At 46.5% G+C, this 22810-nt stretch overlaps 5 protein-coding genes across 5 annotated transcripts; 1 reads left to right on the top strand and 4 right to left on the bottom strand.

The window, feature by feature from the left end:
• Positions 1-3190: 3190 nt before the first annotated feature.
• On the top strand, positions 3191-5149 carry DFL_004930 (uncharacterized protein; the record flags this gene model as incomplete). The annotated part of the gene is made up of 2 exons (XM_067634110.1): positions 3191-3282; positions 3352-5149. The coding sequence occupies 2 exons, from the start codon at positions 3191-3193 to the stop codon at positions 5147-5149; spliced, it is 1890 nt and encodes a 629-aa protein (XP_067492211.1).
• Positions 5150-9952: 4803 nt separating this feature from the next.
• Positions 9953-13012, bottom strand: DFL_004929 (uncharacterized protein; the record flags this gene model as incomplete). Its single annotated transcript, XM_067634108.1, has 3 exons — positions 9953-12565; positions 12636-12806; positions 12896-13012. The coding sequence occupies 3 exons, from the start codon at positions 13010-13012 to the stop codon at positions 9953-9955; spliced, it is 2901 nt and encodes a 966-aa protein (XP_067492210.1).
• A 483-nt stretch (positions 13013-13495) lies between these two features.
• Positions 13496-15295, bottom strand: DFL_004928 (uncharacterized protein; the record flags this gene model as incomplete). The annotated part of the gene is made up of 10 exons (XM_067634107.1): positions 13496-13546; positions 13618-13741; positions 13836-14080; positions 14144-14442; positions 14513-14540; positions 14603-14658; positions 14730-14792; positions 14853-14886; positions 14960-15016; positions 15290-15295. 10 exons carry the CDS (start codon positions 15293-15295, stop codon positions 13496-13498), a joined length of 963 nt encoding a protein of 320 aa, XP_067492209.1.
• Positions 15296-16058: 763 nt separating this feature from the next.
• Positions 16059-19834, bottom strand: DFL_004927 (uncharacterized protein; the record flags this gene model as incomplete). Its single annotated transcript, XM_067634106.1, has 8 exons — positions 16059-16200; positions 16269-16639; positions 16694-19092; positions 19148-19233; positions 19295-19359; positions 19446-19460; positions 19543-19577; positions 19675-19834. 8 exons carry the CDS (start codon positions 19832-19834, stop codon positions 16059-16061), a joined length of 3273 nt encoding a protein of 1090 aa, XP_067492208.1.
• Positions 19835-21009: 1175 nt separating this feature from the next.
• DFL_004926 (uncharacterized protein) lies at positions 21010-22317 on the bottom strand (the record flags this gene model as incomplete). The annotated part of the gene is made up of 2 exons (XM_067634105.1): positions 21010-21978; positions 22045-22317. 2 exons carry the CDS (start codon positions 22315-22317, stop codon positions 21010-21012), a joined length of 1242 nt encoding a protein of 413 aa, XP_067492207.1.
• Between the last annotated feature and the right edge of the window lie 493 nt (positions 22318-22810).

Below are 22810 nucleotides of genomic sequence, written 5' to 3'. Positions count from 1 at the left end.
GTGATTGATCCCGGGTGGCTACTCTGTGGTCTCAAAGAAACCCGATCTTCAATCAGCATTATTTTAGCAAAGCTCGCCAACTGGTGATGTGCTTCATGAATTCAGAACAATACCATGAATTTCTATGATAGCCACACAACCCATTTATGCAACAAACTGCGCTGTATTTCCTGCCATGCAAAGCAACGCAAATCGATGAATTCATGAAATAAACTAGTTAACTCGAGTAGCTTAGTTTATATAACATCTCATAAAAATTTTGAAATCTTGGTTTTGAAATTTTCGGCCTGGCTCGATACTGCCGAAGAAGACCATGGTTTTCCATCCCTCGCACAATATGCATTCCATGTGCTAGGGAAGAAAAAGGACCCTGCGGGTAGTGTCGGAATTCTGCCAGCAGACAAGCCTTGGGAAAACTTTATCTTAGACACGCTGCATTTAATGACAATTCAAGAACTCAGCTAGTAAAGGGCTCTTACTGTTTCAAATATTTCATAATCCAAAAGTTTATTTCCTCACATGGACATCGTGAGATAGTTTTTGAAGCTCAAAAGTAATGTGCGACGCCGACAAGGTAGTGCTACCCTAAACTTACGGTCACTGTAACTGTTCATCCCTTCAAAAAGATATGTCAATACCTAGATCTTTGCGGGCCATGGGACAATCTAGTTGCTATCTTTGCCATCTTTGCCACAGTATACTATGTGGTTTTGGAATTGCCTATCTCCCTGGATGGTGGGGTTAAGCAGGACTTGTGATTTACAGGACTTAAAGAGCCTTGCATTACATCGTTCGTTTAATGAATCAGATCCTCAAACACCTCTGATGTGTGCAGCTATAGCATCGACCGCTTCGAAGACTGCATATCTGGTTCACTGCACACCATGGGACCTTATTGGGTGGAGCCGGTCGACGTTAGCTGTCTGTAGGCGAAAGTCCAAAGGCATATGTATGTACAGTACGGTACAATAAGATTCCGACCTAATAGTTTTTAGTTCCTGACTTGTCGTGGTGTCACTAGCTTGTACATATTTTTCCGTCTCCATCTGCAATTAAACTTTTTATGTATAACATAATATTCAGAGGAACGGCAGGGCACGGCATATGAGATTCACGTGGATGTTTACATGCCAAGGGTCCCGAGTAGGCTATCAATGCTATCTGAGCTCGTTCCTTATCCATGGTTTGGATAGTTCGTCGTGATGAGATTTTCATGAGAAACTTTTTTTATGATCAAAAGTTTTTAAGCTCTTCTGATGGGCTTGCTACCTGGCACTAAATACCTGCATAAGACCTCGCCAATGTTTGGAAAAGAGCCTCACGGTTTTCTACGTTTCATCATGGGCTCCAGGAAAGAAAATATGAAAAAATTTAAAAAATTTAAAAAATTTAAAAAAATAAACTCGAACTATTCTACGCTTTGGAACTTTGTGGAAATCGTAGCTGTAGGATCCAACGATCCAACCTAACCGTTAGCCTGGGATTCGACACCTGCGGGGCATTTGCTTGCAGATTTCCCTCTCGAGACGGCTCTAAACCTTCGGCTGCAGCTCCGCTCCCATTTTTCGAGTCGGTTGGCGAGAATTAATGTGAAAAAAAAAGCGACCGCACTAAATCAGAGAAGCTAGGAGGGGCTGTGAGTGAAATGTCATCATGAAGTGTACGCAGTAGTGGGAGAGGTTGTCTTGGCCTCGCTAGTGAACCTTGCAAAGTCCAAGGGTTACTATCACCATGAGTGTGCATTGATCAGTGAAGTATACTACGCAAGTCGTCATTCCATCCGGCATGTTTTCCTATCTCTGCTCCGTACTATGTATAGTTTTCCCAAATTTTGATCGGGCTCAGATCGTGAGGGTTTTATTTTGATCAAAATGTTCAGATAAGATATACTAGCAGATTCATATTATGATTTCTCTTTCGATAGTGATAGGGGTGTATTATAGTATCGAAGTGATACTAAAACGAGCACGGCCACAGAAACAAAGCTATATTTTTTTTTTTTTTTTTTTTAATTAGAAAATGCAGAAGAGCAAGTAATCTTTCAACATTTACCTGTTTGGGAAGATGATCTCAATCAATTTCGGCATGGGACTTTTATGATGGGTGTGGCAGACATACAAGAGCATCGCGCAGAGGCAGGTTTCTTTTGCCATTTGTCTTGCACTCGGGACCGCCCAGGACGAAAGACATTAATTCGGCTCGGGCAATGACAGAAGAAGAAAAGATAGATCCCCCGGACACGACGTGCAGCCCAGTGTTTGCTTCTGCCTCACGATTCAAGAGCGTGATTTCGAATCCCCCTTGAAGCCCTGAATTACGACAAACCTCGCGCAAATAGCGCAGAGGATGGGCAAATGTCCAGGGGGCCATGACCTAAAAAAAAAACGGAAAGAAGTGCTTTTTGTGATGAAGGCGCACTGTTTGGTTGCTTTTGAGACTCGAGTACTCTATAACATATGTACATACATACATGTACCCTCCGAGGAGGGCTGCACGGGTTGGGGGATGGTAGATGCGAGGGATGTCTCTGGATGCGAGGTGTGTGTGGCATGTACAGGACCTCAGACAGCCCGGCTCCCTCACGCCAAGCCCGAGAAAGAAGCAATGAACGGTGCAGTATCTCTGCGGCACCAGAAGTCGGACTAGTCCTCGAACCCTCTTCTTCACCCCACATCACGCCGCTGGCGGGCTAACCGCTTGCTCGACATGGCTGACCGTTGGTTCGTCCCTGGGCTGGGCGTGTTCGTTAAATTGCTCTGTTCTGTGTGCGAGCGAGACCAAGCTAGTTCAGACGCTCTTTTATTTATAACATCTTCATGTCCCATCCTCTAACCTCATTTTCTCCAAGCAGCTTCACTGGCTTGAACAAATCAGGATCATTGCGCATATACTAAAGCTCATTGTTATCCTCTTCCTTCTTCTTCTGACATATTCAACTGTCGGTTCCATTGCATTGTGCAGAAGCACTAGTAAAGAGGCTGACGTTCCTTTTTTGAGCCTTTTATCTACCTCTATAACCTGTACTTCAATCGACTACTTACATCTTAATTAAAAATTTCTACCTTCCTCAATATAAAATACTACCAGTGCCTACGGAAACAAGGATTCCAAACGGCCTGAGCCATCCTATCCTTATCTACTACTCAGCTATAGAATGCTAGCTGTCCAGACACCGCCTAAGCCTATCAAGATGCCTCGCGGTGGAAACTCAAGAATCAAGGTCGACGACAATACCCCAAGGGCAACGCAGGATTGCAAGGTTTGCAATAGAAGACGTATTAAGTCGGTAACCGTATCTACTTTTTTTTTCAATTCGATCCTAATACTAACACAACTACTTCCTGTCATCAGATGTGACCGGGCTCTACCTACATGTGGTAAGTGCCGAGGAAGGAATCTCGAGTGCCCTGGATATGGCCTCGTCCTCAAATGGGGCCAGGGAGTTGCCAGCAGAGGAAAGCTTGCCGGCAAGTCATATCCCATTAGAAATCCAGAACATGCCATCGCCAGAATGTCCAAAGAAAATTCCAATATTTCATTGGCCACTCCTCCAAAGTCAGCAACCACATCTCCCAGGTCGAAGGCACATAAACAGGAACCATCCTTTAAACAACATGCTCCGGCACAACTCAAACAACAACCTACATTTTCTAATGTCAACATTGTAAGAGTTGATTTATTAAACCAGCCGGATGCTGATGCCGATTTCGAGGAGGAAGATGGTCATTTGGGTGGCGGCTGCTGTGGGGGCTCGGTTGACACTACTGGGGGGTGGGACGGCTGGCTAGTGCAGAACGAAGGGGGGTTGAATACCGCTGCTACAGCCACCAGTGGACTCGACTACTACGATAGCAAGCCGACAATGGTCCCTTCACCCCCCAGTTCAGTATACAGCATGGAATACACTCCTCCACTACCGGATTTCGATTTTAGCTACGATCTCAACTCCCAACTCCCAACCATTCTCCAAAACAACTCCGTGCGAGAACTCATTGCCCATTATGATCAGACATTAGCGGCAATGATGGTATGGATCGATACACCCAGCAATCCTTGGAGAAAAATCATGATCCCACTTGCCATGCAATCACCAACTCTGCTTCTGGCACTATTGGCGGTGTCGGCCAACCATCTATCCGCACAGAACAGTGGAAACTACCCAGCATACTCATCCGCAGCTACAAGATATCGAGATTCCTCTTTAGCTCTGATAACCAACCGCCTTAAGATTGAAACACAGACCCTTGGTTACCAAAGCCCCGACCCAACTTACCAAATCAGGGACAAAATGGATTCCGATGCGACTTTGGCAGCTATAATCATGCTCACAAACTTCGAGATGATTGGCAGCCAAACAAACGCCTGGAGGACACATTTGGATGCCGCTAGGACAATGATCAAGCTCCGGGGAGGTGCGACTCAGATTGCTTCAGAAGACGACCAAACCAGTAGCTTCTTGCTCTCGCAGTTCTTTGTCATTGACGTGCTCGCATCCACCACTACATTCTCTAACGATGATGCGAAGGATTTCGAGATGCCAATAAACACTCCAACATCCGGCAGGGAAGAGCTTTTTGAAGACTTTCTCAAGGTCATGCATCAGATTACACGCTGGGAACGACAGCTTTCCAACCCAGAAAGGACACCACCATCGATTCCTCCACCGGAGGCTATACAAACTCGTTTCGAGAGTGCAAGACAGCGAACTGCCAGAGCCTCTACCGCCTTTGCTTCGGTTTTGACAGTTGAACAGAAGGATGACTTCAATCATTTGATCAATGTCTATCATCATTCAGGTCTCCTCTACGCTTGGAGATCCCTTTACAACTTCCCATCAACAAATCCCTTAATAACGACATCCAAGCAAGAGCTCTATAGATCCCTTCACTCAATTAAGGACCAAAAGCGATTCGCAGTTGACCTAGTTTATCCTCTTTTTATTCTCGGAACTGAGAGCGTCGGCGACGTCAACACTCAACAATATGTGCAATGGAGAATGAAAGAGGCTATGGCTGTGACAGGTTTCAGCAACTGCCTCGCCGCCCTTGCTTTCCTTGATGCGTACTGGAGTGAAGCTGGTGTTGAAGAGAGCTGGGTATCTTTCGCTAGGAAATACGGTGACCAGGGCCACCAATTTCTTCTCTACTAAGACCCATCCTCATATATTTCCCTCTTGGTAGGCATGTTTAAAATTTCCTTGTTCTGCATATCAAGGTGTAAGTGTATATTGTTTTGGAGTTCGGTTTCGGTTGGTCGGTTCTTTTCACTTCCTCTTCCATAATGATCCGCTTTAGTTTCCTTTCAACATGGTGCATCGATGCACCTTCCTTTTTCTTTGAATTTTTGATGCGGGTATATGTATTTTTTCCTTCCTGTTCACTCATGCCCCTCATATTCTAATGGCTAATGTCCCCCCCAGTTTACCTGAACAAATCCCTTCTATGTATATTTTTCTTAACACTTACGCATCAATTGTCTATATTTTTGTTGCAACCGGGTCGGGAACGAAATCTCTGGCACGAAACGTGCGGTTTCCTATTCAATGGAGTTCGAACTTGGGTGTCTTTTACGTTAGCGGCGTGGCAATCTCACTTTTGGTCAATGGTTTTCTTTTTTTCCCCTCTATATCAGTGCTCTCTCTTATCTTTTGCTTTATCCCGGGTTGTCTTTGCTGTTTCTCCATAGAAAGAATACCACGGTCGTTTACGGTGTAGTGCATTAATTCTCAATGTTGCTTTTTCCTTCCCATTCTCCATACTGGATAACTGCGTTCTTGTCTTTGCTTTATTACTCCGACCGTGAAGGAAATGGATCATCCCCCGAATGAAAGGTGCATGCACATCTAGTCACATAGTATTAGCTAGTTTTAATAGTATAATACTTGCTAAGAATCTTACCACACGCACACACATCCTGTCTACAGACATGCGGAAACTACTGAGTATCCATTCCCTTTTCTTTATTCGATGTTCTCCAATATATTTTTATGTAAGTATTGCCTGTAGGCGATTCTTAAATAAATAATGCATCTCATCGGACCCCCTTCTTTATTACCCTCAACTGCAGTCGGTGGCCTTTCGTATTGAAAAACCCCACCAGACCAGGAAAACCTTTCGGTTAAAATTCCATCGTGGTTTGATCCGCAACGCGATAGCCAGTATGGTTCGTCCTAAGGGCCTTATTTCGTGAAGGTGTCTATTGTCAGCGTTACAATAGTTCTAGCGAATAGTAAAGTGCACGATGTGCGCAGAAAATTTGGAGGCTTCCTGAAGCTTCGAATCGTCAATGCGCAAGAAGCATAGGATTCTCAAAACTGGGGGCTGAAAGGAATGTGACTTGTAAAACCTAGAGGATCTCGATCTAGCCAGCTTTGTTACATGTTTGTTCTCCTTCCAAACATCCGGATCCTGATACATTAGGCGTATACATACATGCATATGAGGTTGGAGAAGGAGTGCATACGTAATCTTTGGGCAAAGTTCAACTCCGGTGTCCTTCGCGGAACGGAGTCGATTGCAATGATGTTATTAAAACCCGTAGCGATGATGTTAGCCACGGTTAACTGTGGCTTTGAAATTTTGAATCTAGGACTGTGTAGAACCTGGAAGGCGGTATTTTTCTTGTTCCTTTTCTTTTTTTTAGTGGATACAGTTTGCAAATTTGATGAAGCCTCGTACCCCCTCATGTATCAATACTGTAGAAATTATCTATTCCGCCGACGATCTCGACAAGGTGGTCCGAAAATTAGATCTTGAACATGGATCCATGGCTCGAGGGACCATGACCTCCCTCGCTATATTTCTTTACGATTCGTCGAACAGCCGAGACATCTCACAGGGTACCTAGGGTACATCTAAAGTTAAAATATTTGATATAGCTGAAATCTTACCTTAGCTGCTAAGCTAAATTATCTAGCCTTGGAGTATCTGATCCAGGACACAAATGCAATGAATTCGAGAGGATACTTGGATTGAACATGGGATCATATATTACCTAGCGGATCGAGTTAATAGCATATCCCAACCACTATATTTTTGATATGCACTGTATGAGAACAGGAACTCTTCGACCACCTGGGTCGCTTCTATCTTTTGATGGCAGCGGCAGCCGTTGTGTGAATTCGGTCTTTGCTTGTGCATCGACCTTCGTTTGATGGCGCCAATAAGGAGCCTTCGCGTGAGCCCTTGTGGTGTGCGGCCCTGCTCCTCGATAGGCTCAATCGACCGGGGCAGGGGTTCCATCCCGGACTTCCAGGAGGCTAGGCTATCCTTGGAACAGTTCTCACCAAATCGAAAAGACGGGCAGGTTAACAACGAATGCATAATATGTAGCAATTCCTTCGAGCTCGAACACACGATAGATGATTATGGTAGCTATAAAAAAAAAACTCCAGCTTCCTCTCTTGGCCTGTCAATATGCTAGCTATTAGCTCCAGTGCTAGCAATCTCCAATGGCGGCAGGATGTAAAAACGAGGATATTAATGCCAAAGAAATTGGATTCTTTCCCAGTAACTGGCCGGGCTAAGGAAGCGGGCCAGAGTCCAGAGTACTTTTTAGCACGCTTCGTGGAGTCTCGGTTAGCTCAAAGAAGTGGAGAACATCCAGCCACCCACGCGTGAAATGTGATAATAATCATGGAAATGGCTCAGAGGGCTTGAGATAATCGCCACAGACAAGAGGCGACCTCACGTAAAAGTATTAACTCGAATAGAAGGTTTTGAGCCAAAGCGGGGTACCCAAATATTAGTTTGCCGAAGTTTTCCCATCCCAAAAGGAGATCCCGCAATCCAATCCCAAAGCTCTGGTGGGAAGGTATGGTTGAGCGCCTTGGCTTCAGTTGAAATCGGGTGGATGGGTGGGCCTGAAGCTCTGCAAGAACTGCCCGTGGTCACACTTATCAGCAACCTGGATTCGCCGTTTTCCACCTAACTAACGGCGCTGACACCTTCAGTCTAGCTTTGGTGTGTTTCCTCGCACTTGCATCAAAGTAATTTCCTGTCGGCGCCACAGACTTTTAGAGCTAGTAAAACTACGACGGTCGTACATTCAGACATCCTTTCCAGGCGAATCAAGCTGGGCTTTCTCGCCCGAAATCTATGTCTTCATGGGTACACAAGCAGAGCAAGATTGATCTAGGCTAATAGTGCTTACTCGGCTAGCATATATTCCGGCACCGGTACTTCTTACTGCTGGATCGAAGCTACGACACCTTCCAGATTTGCCAAGAACGCCATTCTGCACAGTTCGACTCGAGTACTCTTCTCATTTTAACCAAACCACGCCAGTTTCCGATCTCTAGCCGTCCGATTCCGTGACCAAAACATGGCTTAAATTTAGTGATACGATGCCCGCCATACTGACCCTCGTCAACTTCACATCTTTATCGCCTCCATCACTTAATGCATCGATTGGTGGCAAATATCTTGTACAAAGGACAGAACATACTACATGAATAAGGCCCTATCCAATTCCGTGGCTTGCGCACGGTACGTTCGATTCCTGGGTGTATGGTGCATATGCACATGTCTGCTTCTAGGGATAGTCTAGGCCATTATCACATCGAAATCCCAGAGCTACGTACAGTCCTGCGAATATGCAACAATAAAGTTTAGAATAGCTGGTTTGTCTCTTGGGAAAGTCTTTTCGCCCCTGTTACCCTATCCAACCTGAATCGCGGAATAAAACATGCAGCTTACTACAACATCTTTGGACTTAAAAACGTCACTTCAATATCTGATGCCCTTTTTGTCATATATTTCTCACGACTCCTGCTCAATCGATCAGCAGGCCTTTGTTTCAATAACGGTATGACTTGCTTCGTAGATTAAGTCTGTGAATCTATTTTGACAGGTTGCATATAAATTTTTTAACTCTTTAGCGGTTCCCTCGAAACAGATAGAAAAGCGAAAGAGGTCTTCGAACCTACACAGTAAAATACTAAAAACGGCGTTTTCCGCCTGACTACTACGGTCTTGTGGATCAAGTATCCATGTCCACGCAAGGAGTTCCCAAGTTACCGGAACGAAGAAAGGACTAAGAATCGATGGTTATCCACAGGATCCTACTCCTTGCTTGTCAACTTCGATGTCACACTTAAGTCAGTGTCTCACATAGCAATCACGGCATGCCCTGAGCTGGTACCTGGATTGAATACTAGGGCGGATTTGTGAAACAGCTAATAGATATGAAAGAAACTATTTTTCTGCTATCGTCTCGATATCGCTGTTTAGCGTGGTCAGTGTGGGGTCTTGTTGGAAATTGTGCGTTGTCAGACCAAAATGCCACAAAACAACAACAATGGCAACACCTCCTTTGGGTGATATCACGTCCTTGTTTTCAGGTACACGAAACCACACCCTCCTTAGCTGGGGTTTGCATCTGCGAACTCATATCAAATAGAGTTTGCTACCTTTTTCTAGCCACAACAAGGTATAATTTGGAGATATAGGATTCGTGATAATAAACAAGGTGATATCGTTGCTTTGGATCCGCAGACCAGTGGGACGGGATGGAGCTCGAGCGGGGTCTAGAGTCTAGTCCTAGAAATTTATTCCAGTGAACGAGGCATCGAATCGGTCTTCGGCTTCTCGAACCCTGGGGATCATCAGGTACATTTCTCGAGTTCACGGGATGGCTGAGACAAACGTGCATCATGCATCATGGCAGCTCGATATTGATTGCAGGAATAGATGCGCCATGATGGGGCTTCAAGGGACCTCGCTGATATGGAATAATTTACCCATTGGAATAGATTGATATAGAAGTTAGTACTGCAGAAAAAAAATCTGAAAAGAGAACACAAATGGAGAGGAATGTTGCCAGTGGTTTTATGGAACGCTGAAACTGATATCATCAAATTCACGTACAAACCCAATTAAATCGAAGGGGATATGGCCAGTTGCATGGATACGGAACAGAATGGCTAAGCGTTCAAAATGACAAAAGAAAATCGTTATACCCAGCCTAGGAGGGTCTCCTGGTTACCTTCTTTGGCCCAACTTTGAGCCCGCTCGCCCCCGACAGAAAGCGCCTTGTTCTTTAGCGTATCAGTCGCGGGTCGGATAGTGGCCTCGAACCTGCCTCTCTCGATCCCCCGAGTCTCGGATTCTCGTTCTTCGCCCTTGTTCAACGCTTCGATCTCCCTAGCTTGCGACTCTCTCAGCCTGTTGATATCGTCGATATTCTTTTGCTGGTTTGTCGGGTTCTGCTTCACGGCCTCTGCTTCCTGTGCTGCATACCTAGCCTTGATCGTGAGCCTCGTAGCCACGTCCTTGGTCTTTTGAAGAGCCTTTTGAGAGTCTAGGGAAGCTTGGATGGCAAGAGCAGCAGTCAAGATTTTCGATCGTAACCACAAGAGCTTTCCTTCCTCAGAAAGATCAAACGGTCTGGTGTCTTCTCCATGTGGGATGAGGAACTCGAGGCGGCCACCGTCCCTTGTACCAGCGTCGACAGCTCTGACAAGCTCGGTCAAAGCAGCAGTTAGTCGGACAGTTTTGTCCTTTTCCCGAGCGATAACCTGGTCGCAGATCCCAACGATAAACTTGGAGTAACTTCCAACTCGTTTCTCTTCAGCAGCTTTATTATCTGCAACTTGACTAGCAACAACGCTCTGATTCCATGCTTCAATTTTCTTCGCCTCTGCCGCGTTATTAGCCTCATAAAGAGGCACTGTTAAGCTGTACATATACTTCATGCTCCTCTCCGTCAAAAGGCTTTCCATATGATTATGAACTGTAGTCGAGAGATCCTGAACAGCAGCTAGGAAGCTGATGACTTCTAAGAGCTCTACCGTGGTGAGAGTGTTGACACTATCTTTGACAAAGTCCTCGACACCTTGCTTGACCGTATCAATGACCTCGCTAGACTTCATAAGCTCTCCATATGTAGTCCCAACAACATCACGATCGAAACGCTCGTAGGCATCCAACCCCTCACGCTTGCGGATCTCGCGCACGACATTCTCGGCGTCTACTGGGTTACGCTTACCCCGACGACGGCGAACCTCATCAACCTCCGCTTGGATTTTACGTTCCATTTCACTCTGGTTTGCAACAAATGCCTGGCGGTTCTTCTCAATAAATGCCAAATTAGACGTCGTAGCAAATGTCTTCTGGAACGGTGCAAGCTTGGCTGCCGCAGTGACTTTAGAAGGTGGGGGCGGGTAAATTAATTGTAGCAATTTACTCAGGTCTAGCATCGTAACCTTTGGAGGAGGAGGAGGCTGGGTGTAAGCTGGCTGTGAAGCTGGCTTCTGAGCCGATGGGCTTCCATATATATCCGTACCACCTCTAGGTTTTGCAGTAAACTGTTCCGAGGCCCTCTTGTTCCCAAAACTCAAGCTATCAAGGTCATCTGCCAGATCCGTAGCAAATTTCGGCCCTCTAAGTTTAGCTTCACTTACAATCCAATCTCTAAAGACTTTGTATCGCCTGGTCTCAAGATCCTCTGGCTCTGGTCTACCGAGAGTAGGAGCAGCTGTGGGGGATAGAGAAGCCTCTTTCTCGAGCATGTTCATAAAATTTGCAATCCGCTCCGCATAAACGTCTGACGGAGGGAGGGTGAAGGAAAGCTGCTTTGAAGGTTTAGGCGGGTGATTGGGTAAACCTGGCGAACTTGGCAATTCAACAGCATATGCCTGCCCTTGAGGTAGACTGACTGGTGGAACAGCCGCTTGCTGCGTCGGAGCGTATGGATTCGACTGTTGGGTAGGAGGATATCCACCTTGTTGTTGTGTAGGAGGATATGTACCCGGTTGTTGGGTAGGAGGATATGCGCCTGGTTGCTGCGTAGGAGGGTAGTTACCTGGCTGTTGCGTAGGGGGGTAGGAACCCTGTTGCTGCGCAGGAGGGAATGCAGGTTGCTGCGGCTGCAGAGGTGGACCAAAAGGGTGGTAGTTTGAGTCCGCATACCCCGTAGCTGGGGGTACATTGGTCTGCTGTGGAGGAGGAGGCAGATTCTGCGGAGTTGGTGCGGGAGCAGCAGTTGGTGATCCATAACTTGATACTCTGTTCCGATCTGGAGGAGTGGCAGTTGGCTTTGGAGGACCATAGGAAGAAGAAGGAATCTGCTGCTGAGGTTGCTGTTGATATGGACCCCCTTGCGGTGTAAATGGCCTGCTGGCCACGGGTGGGGAGTATGTGGCTGGTTTCTCAGAAAATGTACCAGGACGTTCATATGTACTTGGAGTAGAGACAACAGAGTCTGTTACTGACGGGGCGTAATATGCAGCCGCACTTCCCCCCTTGTTATCATGAGGAGGAAGGGTGGTATAACTGTCAGCGGTAGATGGCCTATGGTCAACCGGATCTGGTCGTGGTGCTGTTGGTAATGGTGAGGGGAGCCTGTGAGCAGGCGGTGATACTGGTCTCTGGTCTGCATTGTTTACAGGTTGGACCAAAGGCGATATCACAGGTGATGAATGTGGCTTCACACGCAGTGGAGCTACGGTTGGTAATTGAGTCGTTGTCACAGGCTTTGGAGGTTGGTAAGCCGTGTAAGGCCCATGTGGTTGACTTGGGATCACAGAATCGGTCGAATATGCCTGTTGAACAGGCGGGCGATATGCCTTGATGATTCGGAGTATTTAGCAATTTTCAAATTAATACATTAGACTATTCGATATGTGATTTAGATACCTTATACGCCCCAGCAGAAGACTTTGGCGATGGAGGATTAGCCTTAGTGCTTACTGGGGAAGTCGTAGTTGGCGAGGCTCCAGGATAGTATGGAGTATACGCCGCCTGGCTCGTCGAAGGAGGACTGACGGCTAGGCCGCCTGGCTTCGCGGTTGGAAGTTGAAGTGTCGCCTGAGTGTTTTATGCATGGTATTAGTATATCGCAGGTCTTAGAATATGGATTTATACGAATAATAGTTAATGAAAATAACACCACCTACACCAGAAGGGCTTCTTCCGCGGGCATGCGCCTGTCGTTCGGGTGAGTTATCCCGAGAGTACGGCGGGGATCCGGGTCCTTTATTATCCCGCCGATACTCGGGATTGTAGTTAGACATCGTTGAGACTATCTACCTTTATAGGGCGATAGATAGAATGTAGAAACGGATGTGTCCAGGCCGAACAGTTAATAGCTGGAGTAATGATGTAAGATGGCCAGGTGTAGGGTGATATTGTGAACAACTGTCGTCTGCGCCGGGCTAGGTATGTCAGTCTATTATTACCTGCGGGTCTGAAGCGGGGTTTGAAAGTTAGCCCCGCCATGACCTAACGAATCCGGGTGCTAGACGTCGACCGCGCAAGCATCCGCAAGATCCTTGTCTACAACGCAAAACATGACATCTTATCTAAATCCGCGGGCTACCGCACCGGTATTTTGGTACTTAGCAGTACTTAACATCGTATTACTTTGTGGGTAGGCTATTCGTAGTTATTATACCCCGGAGAAGTTTCAACATGTACATATAAGTGGATCGATCCTTGGCTTTGAAAAGGCTTTAGAACGCGAATTTCCCCTCGAGAACTAACTTGCAATCTCGCAATTATTCTGATTTAGGCAAAATATCTGGAACGGGACCGACTGGTGTTATTGACTATAAAAGGTTTTGTTAGCTCTGCGGCCTTGTAATCTAGTAAGCTCAAACATTTACGTAGATTCACTTACTAAGGGATTGATTTGGGTATGACTCTTGGTGTAGTGCTTTTTAATATGTTCGAAGTTGCAAGTATCCTTGAACGCCGGGATGTCCCAGTAGAGGTGCTGCATCCACTTGTGAATTACCGGGTAGCTGTATTTCGTAAATTATTATCAGCTTCCTTCTGATTTCCGTATCACACTAAACACTAGGGAGCGTGTATTGTACTCAAGATCGGGATACTTACTCGTGGCGGATCATCTTGATATTACACTTGAAGTGCTGGACGTAGACCGGATCGAAGCGGATTATAGTAGGGAATAATCTGATATCCGCTTCTGTGAGGGTCTTTCCTAGAAGGTAGGGCCCATCCGACCTCTTCAGAGTATCTTCTACACGGTCGAGGGCTTCGAAGAGTCTGACAACGTTCCTCTCATATGCCTCCTGAGTAGTAGCGAAGCCTGATTTATAAACACCGTTGTTGATAGTATCCTAAAAGGAGAACACTGTAAGCCACAGGCCAGTTTGGAAGCTTGATGAGGAAGAGGGCCATACATAAATCCAATCGTTCATTTCATCAATTTGCTTGGCATACCCCGGTACATAGAAGTTGAGATTCTTGTACTCGTTTGCAACGAGGCCATCGAATTCAGTGTAGAGCATGCGGATGATCTCACTGCTTTCGTTGTTGACAATGGTTTTGAGCTTCTTGTCCCAGAGAACAGGGACGGTGAAACGCCCGGTGTATTCTGGGTTGACGGAGAAGTAGATCTCTCGCAAAAACTTCGCACCTGTGAGGTCATCTGGTCCGGCATCTGGGATTTTCTCATCGACTTCCGCAAAGCGCCATCCCTCTTAATGATTCGTAGTTCTGTTAGCATATCACGCTCGATTCTCTAGATGTTTTAATATATAATGACATACTTTCTCCAAGGTGCCAATGAACGACACTCTGTTGAAGGTTATTAGCCCATAATCCTCTACAGTATATTTTATATAGCCATGATTACTTACGACGGAAATGATATCCTGTAGGCCTTTAAGCTGACGAACGATCAATGTCCTCGTTGCTGCACCATAATATATTAGTTGACTCTTTCATTTAGATATTACGAAGTTTGGAGTTAAAACCCCGGCATACCCCAGGGACATGCGTAGCTGACATAGAGATGGTATCTCCCTTCCTCTGGTGGGAATTGTGCATCTGATGATTCAGAGATTTTTTAGTATTTTGTTTTTCTCGTTATATTTTCGTCGGGCGTACCAGGAGCGGACGAGATTTGATCGCGGAACGATGACTATATTCTATTTATTAGTTTTATGCTATTCTAAAGGTAATTTATAAAGATATATATCGATTTTGATACTCACAGCCTGACGTCTAAATTCTCCATCTTTCGATGCCCAGGCGGTAATCTTGGTCTCTGTCTGTCCAGTTAAAAATTACCACGGTCAGCAAATTTGATTCATCTCCTATTTAGTGCACCTTAAGTTGTCAAGCGCTATCTTAAATGTGATATTCTCGAGTCTTGATATCACGATATATTTATAGGGGTTTTGTAAATTAATATATGATCCTCCCACATCCCGGGGTCCGCCAATATCGCACCCGCGAGGCCAAGAACAGCCCCAAGAGACAGTCCACTAAAGCCGAATAGACAGCAACTCCCAACCTAAAGCCGCGAGCATTTTTTAACTTACCGACATGGTTCGAAGTTGTGTAAAGGCTGAATGTAATACGGTATCAGAACCTTCTCTCTTGTTCAAAAATCGTGTTGCGTTGGTTGTTGTAGTTAACAACCTCGATGACGTCGTTGGGAAATAGATCCGGGAACAGGCGGGTTTTTTCAATGGGTTTCTCAAAGAACGAGATATCGCTCTGGATATCAAAATTTGGGACATAAAACTAAGTATATTCTTTGAGCGGGAAATGGGAAGAACTGTTCTTATTCGAGGCCCGTTCTTTATACGTAATTCTTTCGGCACCGGCTGAGAGACCTAGGCCGCGAAAGGCCCCGCATCAAGCCCGGAAAATCTAGCTACCCTTAGTCATGATTGTTAAGGTTCTGCGGTGTTGGCCTGACTAACCAGAATTCGGACATCTGACTAACCAATCCGTCTGCAAGTGCTGGACTAAACCCTTGACTAAACCTCCCGGTGCAGTTTACTAATCATTCCTGACAAGGTAATGAAGTAACCACTCATTCGGATCGTCTCGTGCTTGGAAGTTGGTCTAGCAAGGTCTCTTAGAATTACGAGGGATGTGGTTACAAAGGTATCCACTTCATGCTGACCGAATTGCCTAAATTTCGGCCGATATGACAAGGAAGAAGTTCAAAAACAATGGGTTTCCATTTCTTGTTTGGTACCTAATTCAATTAAACTAGCAATTGGGCTATTAACACTGCATATTTTTATTACTTCCTGACCCCGGCGTCCTTCTATTATGCAACGCCTATCTCTAGGTCATCTAAGCATCTCTGGTCTTGACACAGATGAATGGAACTTCGACATCTTCTCCGCTCTTGTCATCCGCACAGATTTCAAAGATCATATTGCGTCGACCCGCAGGAACCGGCTTCTTGCTGACAAGTTCTACGAGCTCCGACATCCTGTTCAAATGTAGTTAGCGTGTGCGGTCACTTTGGATGAAGTAGAAACTGTCGATCGATAAACTTACTTCAATGAATATCGCTCCTTTAACTTAGCAGCCGGGAAGAAAGATGCATACAACAGAGCATTGCCGTGGCTCAACATGGTGATATCTAATCCTTTGTCTTCAAACGCTGCTAGAAGCTCCTTAAGCGTGAGGTTGTGAGCAAAGTCGAATCTATCCCAGAGCTTGTCGACCTCTGTATCGTTGTATTTGCCCTTTGGAGATGCAATTGGCTCTGAGAAGCCGAAGAACGGCAATGCCAGGTTAATGAATCCATTCCTGTAGTCATCAAGTTTGTTCTTGCCATCGATGAGCTTGTAAAGTTCGAGAACCACAAGGCCAGTAACAAGCGCAGTCGTTGTTGCGATCGCTGGAATAATCTTGCCAGCAATAAGCTATAGAAATAATTAGCAATGAATCCGGAATCTGAATATACATTTTGTTTATACCTTAGTCTTATGTCGATCTGCGACCTGGATACCGTAGTTTAGAGCTCTCAAGTTAGACGCAGCGGTGATGAATGCGATGTGGAAATTGGTATCGTCATCTTTCTCGAATTCTGCTGGAGTTAAGCGGTATCCAGCGAGAGTGGCCGGGGCCGGCAAGCTTTCAACAATTTTAGAAAGCTCATCTTGGTCGGTGAACCCAGTAGAAGCAGCGTTCGGGTCAGGATCACTGTCATTTGCTTGTATCTTGATACCACTTTGAGGTTTGAAGTCTGGAATCAACATCGAGTCCAAGACCTTGCGGTACAGGCTGAGATCTACAGAACCCTTAAGCCCGTAGTTAAAAGCATGAAGATTCGCGGCGGCAACAATGAAATCCTGATGCTCTTGGTTATCGAGATCGAAGGCCAACGGATCAGGGGCACGTTTGGGGCCGGACCAGAATGGGGTTCCGGTATTAGTGACAGAGTCTTTGGGGAAAACATGGAGTAGCTGTTGGATGTCGTTGTTGAAGAGCTTCTCAAATTTAAGTCTGCCCCATTCAATACACTCCTCAAAGGTCAGGGGTTTGTCGTTGGCCAAATAGTCTCGGATGGTTTCGAGGATTTCCTTCTGGTTTCCTGATTGCTTGAGTGTACTCTCGATGAAGTTTGGTTGTGAGAGGTACAAGTTGACACTCTGGGGTGGGTTAACGAAAGCAGAATCGAAGATCTCACGTCCCCAAGCAATTGTATGCTCGATCCTGTTCGGGAAAGACTTGACAGTACACATGGGGAACGATTTTTCCGGTGGATCTTGGGACGAAGAGTAGGACTCTGAAAGATTGGGAAGGACGACTTGAGTGTTACCCTTAGTGCCAAGAGTACCACTTTCAAGAAGTGGCTTTCGGAAGAAGACACATCTTCTGTCAACATAGACACGAGCTTCCACGTTGTCCAAGGCATTGGTGACGCCGTCTAGGCCTTCCCAAAAGTCTTCGTTGAAGGTATCCTCGGTATCCTCACCAACACGGTCTCTCATAGACGTAATCTTGCCGTTCAATTCGGGGTTCATTACGGAGACGGCAGCAGCTGCGCATTCGCTCTTGAGCTTGCCGACGTCCGGCGCCCTGAAGAGGAACTGTCTGTTGAGGTTGCTTCTCTCGATGGAGTCCATGTCGGTAACGTGAATGCTGCCATTTGGCCCAGTAGCGAGACCAATCATGGCCCAGTTCTTGAGCATTTCACAACCAATGGCGCCAGCACCGACAAGGAATTCTTTGGTGTTTTGGATCTTTCGCTGGAATTCTTTCCCGAAAACTGCAATTTGAGCATCGTATCGGGACCCAATCGGCTGGCAGGATTCTTCTGTCCTGGTAGTTGACGTTGGCAAGCTCTCTAAGGAATCGAAGTACATGAATTGGGTGACCGGCGAGAACTTTCCAGAAAGTGCCTTGAGGGTCTCCTGGGCAGCCAAACCGCCAAAGAAGGCTGCCATAGGCGACAAATAACCTCGAGCCTGGTAGGAAAGCTCAGTGAGAAGTTTCTTATCGATCTCCTCTGGCGCACCCTCTTCGATGGTCTTTGCAATTTCTGCCGCTAGTCCAAGGACCTTCTTTGCATCCTGATCATTCAATGGCCTGGGAAGTTTACCTCCGTTGGTGGAAGCAAACTTGGACAGGGCCTGGAAACCGATGTGTAGCTGGATTGGACGGTCCCATTTTGCGAAGTCTGAGATCAAAAATTCTGGTTTCACGAGCTGCTCCGATAGCGACTTAAAGTTAAGAGTCTTGGGCACCTTGACCTGCTGGAACAGTCCACCCTTAGAATATTTACCTAGCCCTTCGACTGAGCCAACGGAGAAGGTGTAGGGTCCCTTGACCTCAACTTTCCTTGGGGTTCCGTCGTTTATCCCGTCCATACCCTCGACTTCGGAGAATGTGACGTAGTCGCCATCCTCAAGGCCGTGTCTGGTCTCATCTAATGCCGTGACAAGTCCCTCCTCATCAATATCGGAGATAATACCACTGACTGGGTTCTCTCCTGTCGCATCGATAACCGAAAACCCTTCACCGAAATCGCAGAATATATATCCAAACAAGCCACGGATATCGGAACTGATGAAGTAAATCTTGTTTTCACGGCAGAATTCGTTGATCTTGAGTTGGTCATCGAGGGAGGTTTCGGTCAGGACGACGACTTGATACTTGGTAAGGGACTGAAGGTCACCCGTAATGTCCTCCGTATGGACACTAACGGGAACGTATGTATTAAGCTCGGCGAGTCGAGGTTGAGTGGCATCCGCTCGAGACTTGCCAATGTCTTCCTCTCTTAGGAAGAATTGGGCAGATAGGTCGGATAGTTCGACGGGGGCGGGGTCATAGACTGCCATCGCCTTAACGCCAGCCAGGGCGATGTTTTTGGCTTAGGAGGGTTAATACCACAGCTCGTAAACTCTAAGGTACCGGAAGCAGCTTACCAATCTCCACACCGAGGCCTTTCAATCCAACGACGAGAACGTTAGAGTTGGCCATTCGACGCATAGCCTCATGTCCGAGGACATAACTAGAAGAGCCCATCCATTAGCACTCAAAGTAAGCGTACTGGGTCGGAGAAGGCATCATACAGCTGTCGAGAGTACAAACTCTCATCAATATTTTGATCTCCCTCTTTTTCGGCTTGCATTTTGTCCTGGATTGCGGGGCAACACCCCAAAACACGTCAGCTCCGAAGCTTCGGAATGGCTCTCGGGGGTAAAATGGAGTAGTTAAACATACAGCCATGGCGATAACCTTCTTCGGACGGGAGTTCGAAGGACTCGAGGGAGCAGAAGGGATCTCTGCTTTGCGTTTCGACGACAGTTTGAAGGCTTACGCGAGGTATAAGGTCAAAAAAAGGTATGTAGGAAACTATTGCGTGATTCCGTAGCTGCTTAGCTCTCGATGTCAAACGAACAGAGGGTCTGGAAGGTCTAATATATAAAAGGAAGACAAGATATATACCTACGGTGTGATGGTACAGGTGGTAAAGTAGCGGTTGGAGGATGATGATGATGGATGAATTGTGAGACGTGACGGGTGGGAGGAAGTGGGATGGGTTTTGTGAGGTTGAGTTGTTGGAGCTTGGAAAGCGGGCGGCCAGGTAACGTGAAAAGGTGGGCTGCCATTATCAGCCATGGTGTAGGATCTGATCCCGTCAAGTTCCCCACCATAACAAGGCCTTGCTCATACTCATATTTCTAATCATGCCGCGCCTAGATCCTATTCACCGCCCAGAAACTGAAAGATGATGCCACTAACTTCATACTATCACACACAGACACCCTCGAGCCTCAGGTCTCAGAGCAAGTTTTTTTGCTAGGGGTGAAACGAGCACTGGTTGTTCATGACGTTATGGAAATCAATATCGACTCACTTTTGATTCGACATCGCAAGGCTCAAAAAGGTAGTATCTAATAATACAATCTAGAGAGAATCGAATATGGACAAGGCAAAGGCAAGGGTGGATGCGGTTAGGGTAAAGAAAGACAAAGGCAAGGTAAAGCAAATCCTAAATGAACGTCAGGCATCAACAGGAGCAGAGGCCGAAAATGAATGGCCTAGATGTACAAAGCATGGACCCAGTTGGTTTCTTGCCTTCAGAGAAAGAAATAAACGCCGCGGAAAGGAGATAAGGCAAAAGACGCTGGCAGTATTGCGGATAGCGGTAAGGTGGGCTCGCGGGAGTTGGTACTACAAATAAAAATGCCAATCAGATGGAAGGAGGAAGGAGAATAGACAAGTTTTCCTTGGTCGCTTCACAGCTAAATCCAGTGCCGAAAATATCAAGTTGAACAGAATAGAAATGGAGAATGGGAAGTTTGTTTGGTACTAAATATGATAGAGAAATCTCATGATGCTGATGCTTCCGCCAAAAATAGAGCATACAAAGGAAAATGCGGAACGAGCAGAGAGGGCCGACGACCTTTGAAAGAAAAAGATGTCTATACCAAAAACAAAAATGAAAAGAAATGGAAAGGAAAGGAAAGGAAAGGAAAAAAAGAAAACTACAAAACCCCGCTAAAGTAGCCCAATGCAAAAGGAAAACCCGGAACAAGAAAAGAAAACGTCGGTGGGAGTTTTTTTTTTTTCGGATGAGGGAACGCTGATATACGAAATGGATTTGGGGAAGGGATGATTGTGAATAACGAACGGGGAGGATTGGATATCTGAGTTGAAACTGTTCGAAAAGCCGCCAACGTCACGGTCATAAGTTGGTTTCATGGTATCGTTTGGAAAGCGCGATATCTTTTGCGATCTGCAACACTGTTGACGTGCCAGGGACCAGGCGAGGGTTGAGACCCTACTCATCATCGTTCTCGCTGTCCGAGTCATCGTCTTCATCGTCGTCATTGCTTGACATTGTCCACCCGCTCTTCTTGAACTCCTCGACATCCTTAAGCGATTTCTGGAGGTCGGCCCTTAACGTCTCGACCTGGTTGACATCCGCCTTGCCCTTCAAGAACAGAAAGCTTGAGATCTCAACGGTTCGGAGAGATTTTTGTAGCATGTTATCCAGATTTACCAGCAAGTTCCTACAGGCTGGGTCCTTGGCAAACATGACGATCCTCCCTTCCCGTTTCATCGATTGAATTTGTTGAGATATCTCGAAGACCATATCTGTGAAAATTTTCTGAATCTCGCCGTCGTACCATATCGGGTTTCGTGATTTCTTTTCCATCAGGCTCTCGAGAATTGTCTTTGCTGATAGTCGTCGCTTTTTGGCAGCCGAGGTGGAAAGGGCATCGGATGATTTAACACTGGTGTCGGTCCTCAGACTGTTTGCGGATGGCTTTGTGCGCAAGGGTAATGGCAACGGTATTGGCGCAACTATATCACTTGAAACAGTGGTGAGCACCGGTTCTTTCGTTGAGGGCACCCCACCGGCCGCAGCCAAGGGAGGTGTCACGAGGGCAGGTGGTGCTGTCGGTGGGGTGCTCGCGACCGAAGTTTGGGTAGTGACCGGTGGTTGAAACAGGCCTGTCGATGGGGGTTCCAGCGCCGGCGTCACTGTTTGAGGAAGAGTAGGTGTCGAAGAGTCGATGTTCATCACATCGGTGACGTCGGCCTTGGGAGGTTGTACGTCCAGGTTATCGAGTTTCCTGGCCGGCGATGAAACGGGGCTGGGTGGTTTTATTTCCGGGGTTTGGGAAACAGGTTCGGACGGAGGCTCCACGATCTTGGGCATGTTCGTAGGGGTGCCAGGTCTTATCCTTTCATTGGAACCAACGGATTTGCCCGAGTCGCCGTCGGCCAAAATTCGAGAAGCCTCCTTCATCACAACGTCTTCAGCTTGTTTCTTTCTCGCAGCGAGTTTGTAAAGTGGCGTTTTATGTACCCTTTCATCACTTGATGCCGGATCTTCCGGCTTCGCTCTCTTTTGCTGTTTCACAGCGGCCTCCTTTAACTTCTCTATACTCTCCAACCATTTCTCCGTTGTTGTCGTGAGTTTTTCGAGAGCAGAGAGATATGTCGGTTCGGTCGATGACGATAGGCCGACACCAGGTAACGAGCCGGTAACTCTGACGCCCGCACCGGCCATCTTTACTCTCATAGCCGCAGCTCGAGCGGCAGCACTCATCGGACGACCATAACTGGATATTCCCTCCATTTGGGAGCACGAATGTGTTGATATTGTTGTTGTTGATGATGATTCGAGTGTTTGATGTTGATGGTTGTTGGATGGATGGATGGAGGAGAAGGAGGGAGAGGAAGGAATGCAGGGAGGATGAGGTAGAAGAAGAGGAAGGATGTTGAAAGAGTTGGGGAGGGTTGTCGAAGGGGGAGGGGGGATTGAATCAGGCTATATTGTTCCGATCACACAGAGTTGTTCGGGCGGGCGTGTTTCGGATGGGACAGACAGACAACGGTCAAGTTGTACACACGTACATTCACAACAAAGGGAAAAACAAGGAATTGCAAGAGAGAGGGAGATATGTAGGAAATCGAGACGAGATGCAATGGCCTGGTTGTGAGCGATAAAACAGAAAAGTGACAGGTCAGGGTGATGCGTTTGGTTCGTTCGTATGTTCGGGGAAGCAATGTATGTACTGTGCGGTGCGTTATGGGGGAGGGTGTTGTGGAGGGTGGGCGAGGAACAAACA

The sequence above is a fragment of the Arthrobotrys flagrans genome, assembly GCF_004000055.1.
Source record: "Arthrobotrys flagrans strain CBS H-5679 chromosome Unknown unitig_0, whole genome shotgun sequence".
Classification (NCBI taxonomy): Eukaryota; Fungi; Ascomycota; class Orbiliomycetes; order Orbiliales; family Orbiliaceae; genus Arthrobotrys; species Arthrobotrys flagrans.
This window is presented reverse-complemented; position numbering and strand designations above follow the sequence as displayed.